General features: G+C 43.8%; 1 protein-coding gene across 1 annotated transcript; it reads left to right on the forward strand.

Moving 5' to 3' along the window:
- The first annotated feature begins 352 nt into the window (after nucleotides 1–352).
- On the forward strand, nucleotides 353–1,543 carry LOC149797575 (uncharacterized). Its single transcript, XM_089960777.1, has one exon. The coding sequence runs from the start codon at nucleotides 353–355 to the stop codon at nucleotides 1,541–1,543; it is 1,191 nt and encodes a 396-aa protein (XP_089816903.1).
- Nucleotides 1,544–7,898: the final 6,355 nt, after the last annotated feature.

Consider the following 7,898-nt stretch of genomic DNA (forward strand, 5'->3'; position numbering starts at 1 on the left):
CTGCTCCCCTTAGTAGCTGCAACATTAGATAGGGACTGCTCCCGGAGGCAGGGCGCGCCGGGATTTATCATGGAAGCTTATTGATGTGTACTCAGCACGTGTGTGAATAAATACTGTTTGTGTAACAACTTGAGACTCCCTCATTTTCATGACATGGTGTCAGATGTGACTCCAAAGGATATATAAACTTTTACAGTGAGTGAAAAAGGCGAAATTCCAGGCACCGGAGAGCTTTAACTTTGGGAAGCCAGTGGAGTGGCCGGATTGGAAACAGCGTTTCGCGCGCTTTAGGATCGCCACCAAACTAAATAAGGAAGATGAGGCAGTTCAAGTAAGTTCACTAATATATGCAATGGGGAAAGAAGCAGAACAAATATTTAAATCGTTTGAGTTTGCTAACGACGAAGATGCCGACAAGTACGCCCCAGTTTTGCAGAAATTTGATGATTACTTCGTCCCCAAGAGCAATGTAATCCACGAAAGAGCGTGTTTTCACCAACATAGTCAAAAACCAGGAGAGTCTGTGGAGGAATTTGTAACAAAGCTGTATGAAATCGCCGACCATTGTGACTTTGGCGCACAAAAGGATGAAGCAATAAGGGATCGTCTTGTAATTGGAATTCTGGATAAAGAGGTTTCGGAAAAGCTACAAATGGAGGCCGACCTTACCGTAGTGAAAGCCATACAAATAGCGAGACAGTCAGAGCTGGTAAAAAGTCAGATACGCGACCAAAGTCAGACGGTCAAAGTTTTGGATGAAATCTCTAAACAGAACAAGGCATCAAGCACTAAACCAGGATCGACTAACCGAAATGGACAGCGTCAGTGGCGCAAACTAAATCAGATTGGTCAAACAACAGCACAACAAACATCTCACAAATGCAACAGGAGGCATGGTAGAGGTGAGAGATGTCCCGCTAAAGGAAAACGGTGCAGAAGTTGTAACAAGCTTGACCACTTTGCCATTGTCTGTCGCTCAAAAAGAGTAAATGAGGTCACATTCAATGAAAAACCAGCTACAGATTATGCAGAATACCAAGAAGCATTCTTCCTTGGCTCAGTAACTATGTGTGATGATGATAAGGAGGCATGGCGTGTGATTTTGAACATTTGTGGCGCCTCAGTTCACTTCAAAAGAGACACTGGAGCGGACGCAACAGTTATGTCTGAAGCAACATACAACTCTCTTCCAACAAAACCAAAGCTGAGACAATCGGAATCCAAGTTGTGTAGCCCTGGAGGGATTCTGGATTCAAGAGGAGAGTTTATGGCACATACTACCTATAAGAATGAATCATACCAGTTTCGGGTATTTGTCGTCAAGGGACCACGTGCCAATAATCTCCTTGGACGTGCAGTTGCACATGCAATGGGTCTTGTGAAAAGAGTTGAAGAGATCAACAAAACAGCCTTTGGGCACTTTGGCCTGTTGAAGTGTGAGCCAGTAAAGATCATTCTCCAGGATGATGCCAGGCCATACAGTATAGCTGCACCCAGGCTTGTACCATTTCCCTTGTACCATTTCCCTTGTTGTCGAAGGTGAAAGAAGAACTGATACATATGCAGCAGGAAGGCATCACTGAGGAAGTAACTGAGCCCACAGAATGGTGTGCGCCTATGGTATCAGTCCCTAAGAAAAATGGCAAAGTCAGAATTTGTGTTGACTTGAAGAAGCTCAATGAGGCTGTCAAACGGGAAAGATATCTGCTCCCTACTCTAGATGATATATCACCGAAGCTGATAGGCTCCACTGTCTTCTCCAAACTTGATGCAGAAAGCGGATTTTATCAAATACCTTTACATCCACAAAGTGCAAAACTGACCACCTTTATTACACCACTGGGTCGCTTCTGCTTTAAACGAGTTCCATTTGGTATTACGTCGGCTCCAGTGATTTTTCAGGGAAAAATGACAGAGCTGCTGACTGGCTATGAAGGGGCAGAGGCCATTATGGATGATATACTCATTTATGGCAGAACCTTAGAGGAGCACGACAGACGCCTAAAATTGGTACTAGAAAAGCTCAGCAGGAGTGGTCTCAAGCTCAACAAAGAAAAATGTGAATTTAGGAAGAACAAACTGGAATTCTTCGGTCACGTGATTAGTTCGGATGGCATACTCCCCAGTCCAGCAAAGGTTGCCGCAGTGAAGGAGCTACCTGCTCCATTAAATATCAGTGAGCTTCGTCGCACCATGGGCATGATCAACTACCTTGGTAGATTTCTCCCAGACTTGTCTACAATAATGCGACCAATTATGGACCTGCTGAAATCAGACACAGCCTGGTATTGGGGCCCAGACCAGGATTATGCCTTCGAGCAGCAGGGGGGGCGAATCGGACATTTTGTCCAATCGTTATTTTGCTTAATTATTACTTTCTGCACTCAACGATCTAGTGTAGTCAGCGCTGGTAAAAAAAAAACGACGTCGGTCCATCCTACACGATGGTGACGTCATTTGGTTTAATTAATACTTTCTGCGCGCCGATCCCAGCATCGTCAGCGTCCGGTAAGCACAGCGACAACCGCGTCGATGTCATTGCCCCCCTGCTGCTTACAATGATCTTACAAGCAGAGTGATTACTAACTCCTCCTCTTGTAGATCAATTAGGTTATTTGACTGATCGGTAAGTCTAAAATTAATTCTTGTTAAAAACCGATTATGGCATCGCATATAGACCGGATTAATCGGGCTCTCAACGATTAAAAATCCGGGAGGGGCTGTTGGCGAAAATGAATAAAGGATATACCCCTGTTGAGCTTGATTTGATTGCTTGGTATCTACCTGGTAACTCCCTTCGATAACATCACACACTAGATTGATTGCTATCACCGATGCGATATTTACGTTGTATGGAGCAATATGCCTACCACCATCTCCGTTATCGTGTTTGAGGATAGTTGATGGGGGGGTGTCCGCGGGTGGATTCTCAGGCCATCCTAGTATGGTTCTTATTGAACTGTTATAAATATCAACCATATACCCCGGTGTGCTTATTTCAATCGTCGACGATAACGTCGGTTCATGAACCGTAATAGCGATTTTTGATTCCTTTCCTGTGATCGATTTTATCCTGCGTTGAAATTCTTTATTGATTTGCTCTATTTGGTATGACCCAGTTGGTATTGTAACCTCCTCCCAGTTTGGGGTCCCATCGGGTTTATTTGTCCGTGCAAAAACCAGCGAGTTATTAGGTTGTTGTCCGTTAAATGCGTCCGCTCGGATATTAGGCCAACTGTGATATACTCGCAATTTTGCCAGCGCTATTTCCTTTACTGGAACCGGTGATGGGAAGTTCACACTGAATTCGGGTTTCGTTGATGTTATCGATATCATACTTGTTTGTACCGGAGTGGTGTTCTCCGCGATCCGCTGAAGTAATTGAGACCCTTCGGGGTTCAGCGACATTATTATTATTCGTTGTTTTTAGTGTCTAATTTTAACAACCAGGTGGTTTCGGCTTCCAGTTGAAAATCCTCGATTTTTGACATCGCGGAGCTATATAACTGGACCATCGTGGAGAATTCAACATCGGATACGAACAAATTATCAATCGATAACGAGATCAACCCGGATAATTTCGAGTATGCGTCGGATACTATTTGATGTTTTACTGTATACTCGTTGAGTTTTTTCTGAAAACACGATGATATCTTCCTAGTGATTGCGTTGGCAACTCCAGCAACTGTTGTCATTGCGGAGACAGCGATTGGAACAGCGATCGGGGTTATCGTGGTCACCGTGGATAAAATAACACCGGCGCCAGCTACTATACCCGACACCGAGTACACGACCGCGTCGATGGCGGTTATTTTACGACGGTATTTTTTTATTTTTACACGGTATTGTTCGGAAAGCGTTTTCAAGTTCGCGGAAAATTCTTTTGCGGTATCGAATCGATATTGATGTGACGTCGGTGATACCTCTGATTCAACTTCCTTGGTGGTCATTTTTATTTTAAAAGAGCTAGTGTTTTTAATTACTTAGATTCGCTGCAAATTCCACATACCATGTAATGTTTGCCCGGGCTAGATTTCTATCAACGGCATAAATTGTAAACTGTTCAGTTGCGTTCTTGTCTATAATTGTTGATATTGTATTGTTAAACCCGGATGAACTCGACGATAATATATTAAACTGCATCATTGAAACCAGTGTCAATCGATAAATACCCTTAACAGTTGCGGTGATATTTACTGTATTCTGTGTAGGAGTCCAATCGAATGATCCATGCCGAATTGTGTATACTGTGTTGATGATGTTCTCATGAGGGATTTTTATTTTTTCGAATTGCTCTGCTACTCTCGGTAGTCCGTCTTTAATCGCTTCAACATCAGTTTTAATCGTTCCTATTTCCTGTATATGCGTGTCCACATCTTTTTTGTTCGCTGCAACATTAGTTTTGATTGTTTCTATTTCCCGTGTATTCTCGGTTATACTTTTTTTGTTCGCTGCAACATCAAGTTTGATTGTTTCTATTTCATATGTATGCACGTCTATACCTTTTTTATTCGCTGCAACATCAGTTTTAATTAATCCTATTCCCCGCCAATACGCGTCTACATTTTTTTTGTTCGCTTCAATATCAGTTTTGATTGTTCCTATTTCCTGTGTATGCGCGTCCATATTATTTATGATCGTTGTAACATCAGTTTTGATTGTTTCTATTTTCCGTCCATGCGAGTCTACATTATTTATGATCGTTGCAACATTAGCGCCGATTATTTCTATTTCCCGTTCATGCGCGTCTACACTCCTTTTGTTCGTTGCAACATCAGTTTTGATTGTTTCTATTTCCTGTCCATACGCAGTGATATCATTTATAGTTATTGTGATTTCATCCGGTTTGGCATTTTTTTTACCAAGGAATTTATCAAAGTTGTCATCGATCCTGTTAACATTTTTTCGTAACGAGGTAAATTGGCCCGACAGCGTCGTAAACTCCAAAATAGTATTTTTTATTGTTGCAAGATTCGGTTCGGTTACCGTCGGGGTTCCAAAAAAACTAGCGGTAGTGAGTTGTATATCGGTGACAGATTTTTTCACCTCGGTGGCAGATTTTTTCACATGCGCGTCAAGTTCGATCACGGATTCATTCAACCTTATAGTACCGTCTCGGATTAATTCTATTATTCTCTCTATCTCCACTATATGTTTACCTGGTCTGAGTCGTCCGTCGCTGGTATACAGCGCGATAGCGTTCTCGGCGGCATCACGCTGTCGTATTAAAACGTCATTCAGTGACACATTACCGGATTTCAATTTACCCTGGCGGTCTTGAAATACAACTATTTCGCCCGGGTCAACACTTGTTAGATTCAACATATCAGCGATTTCATCCTCAATTAGTTTTTTTATGTCGGCGGCGGTCGTTTCCGCGGATTGTTTCAGCGCCGAAACCGGTCGCCCCCAGATATCAATCATTATTATTGTAAATGTTATTCTCTAAAATCCGTTGAGCTTCTACAACCCCACTAGTGTATTCGTTTACAACCACATGAGGTGGTTTCCGCGATGATGAAATCGCCGCGAGTACGTTCAATACCTCACGGCCACATATCGGTGGGTCGCTTAATCGCTGTGTTGGCAGCGTGGAATAAAAAACCCGGGCTGAACACGCCCGGATATACCGCATGAACTCTTTCGGCGGGGCTAACCCGTATGAATCAAAATAGACGATCGCACGCGGATCAATCGCGTACGCAACCCAATGAGTTCCCGCTCCGGAGGACCCATCGAGGTTAATTATGCCTGTTTCAGTATTCCTTGGGGCCGCCGGTAATTGATCCCTCATAAAAACACCTCTGAAGTTTTTTATCGCTAGCGCGTTTGCGGCGCCTATTAAATCAAAATTAGACATGGGAGTCATTGACTCAGGAGTCATAGACTCCTGCGTTAATAAACGGTTCCTGGTAGTCTTAGACCCTTTCCCGAGTACCATGAATACGGGGTTCCCGGTAGTCTTAGACCCTTTCCGGCCACGGGTTGTTTTTTTTTGTAGCCTTTCCCGGTTGCCTTCTTCAATGCCATCCCCGCCGCGGTACCAACGGCTCCTAACGCCGCCGCCTTAGCCACTGCTGGTGCGGCCGCGGCAATCAACGCTGGAATCGCAGCTAACAGTGGAAATATCCCACCGGTCCTTTCCATGTTTTTAATTGCTGCGGCTGAAAAATCTATTTGAACACCCTTTTTATTCTTCATCGCATCATTGAAATGTTTTATTTGACGCGCCGTCAACGATATCTTATGATTACCACCTGCCATCTGTGACGGCTTCAGCGTTATTGTGGTTCCGCATTGTTTAGCCGACTTTGATCGTAATTTCTTGACTTGACCATCAGTCAACTCTACACTGACGACACTATACGACATTTATTGTAAACGCGTTTTGTGCTTTCAATTACATGTTTTCCACTGGCGCATCAACGATTCTCATTCGTCCACCAACGCCTTCTAGCAGCATTGATTTATCGCTGAGAATGACAGCAACCGCTCTATAATTAACACCACCCGGGGCTATACGAGCTCGGAAGTGTATATCAACGACGGATTGTCTCGTTAAATCAAGATGTTCCAGCGAAAAATAATAAATCGGATACAGGTTTTTAAAATCAAGTTGTGATATTTGCAAACCAGTGTCGACGTTTTGATCACGACCCATATACGACAGCAATCGATGATACACACGTGCGATATGGTTGTCGCCGTAATTAAGCTGTATATCCTCGGATGGTTCCTGTTGTCCGTTTATTCTCAGCGAAACATCCCTGACTCCTAATTGATCAAATATCATATGGCTGCGTTCTTGACTACCCAATCGTTCCCTATTCTGCAGCGCTATGAATATATGACGCGGGGCTGAAACACCCTGTTTTGACGCCAGGTGCCATGTAAACGTATCGGCGACGTTATCCTCTTTAGCATCAGTTGTTACCGCTAGCCAACTCAACAACGATTTCCCTCCCTGTTCCATAAATGCTAACAATCGTGCTTCCGTGGTAACTGATGGAGTCAGCACCGGCATCCACAATGCCATTTTAGTTAAAACGACTTTACCGGCAGCGACGCCAGCAGCACGCCATATTGCATTGTTATCATCGCCCCTTCGCGTCAGCGCGATTGTATGCTTAGCCCCATAGACAACTTTTCTGACATTTCTGCAGAATCCAAATATGTGATGGAGTGGAATCGCGCATGAAAACTGTCGGCGTGGTCCTTGCAACATTCCTACTCGTGCTGCGAATCCTAGATTGTAATCATTGTTGGTGCTTTTTATAATATTGAAATTAGCGCCTGGTCTTGCTCTGCGGTCTGGATTGGCTGCTTCAGCCTGTGGGTCAACTGCGGTATCTCTTTCCGCCAGCACGTTAACGTACTGAAGATGGTCAGCGTTATTGGTGGTGTCCTTCGAAAACATCATAGATGGGCCCGCCGATCTTGTATAATCATCCGAGTATCTCGCCAACCCAATTATCGTTGTTGCAACATCAACCTCGCGTTCTATTGATTCAATTTCTCGCCCGTCAATAAGATATCTGGCGCTCTCAAATAACGCCATGATACCGTTGTTGACGAAGCCAACTCGAACACGATGGTCATCTGCGTATGGTGTATTATCGGCGGCATTTGTCACGAGTTCTCCCTCGATTTCGATAAACGCTTCACACGGCAAAAAATATTTACTGGTATCTTGGACTTGAAGTTCAATTCGCGATCGTAGGTCGGGTTGCGCTGCATAATAAGAATAAAATTGATAATCACGGACAGAATCATCCCTGCGCACTGGGGCGTCCATATCAAACGCGGGATCAGCGGTTCGCGCAAACATTCTATTATTTATCATGTTGATGTTTTCAATTGAAATCCATCAACGTCGTTTTCGTCGTAAATTCTTTGAA

The sequence above is a fragment of the Sinohyriopsis cumingii genome, chromosome 6, assembly GCF_028554795.1.
Source record: "Sinohyriopsis cumingii isolate HCF-2022 chromosome 6, ASM2855479v2, whole genome shotgun sequence".
Classification (NCBI taxonomy): Eukaryota; Metazoa; Mollusca; class Bivalvia; order Unionida; family Unionidae; genus Sinohyriopsis; species Sinohyriopsis cumingii.

What these genes read in the sequence shown, in the direction of transcription:
- LOC149797575 (XM_089960777.1), top strand. Translation starts at nt 353, where the DNA reads ATGGGGAAAGAAGCAGAACAAATATTTAAATCGTTTGAGTTTGCTAAC.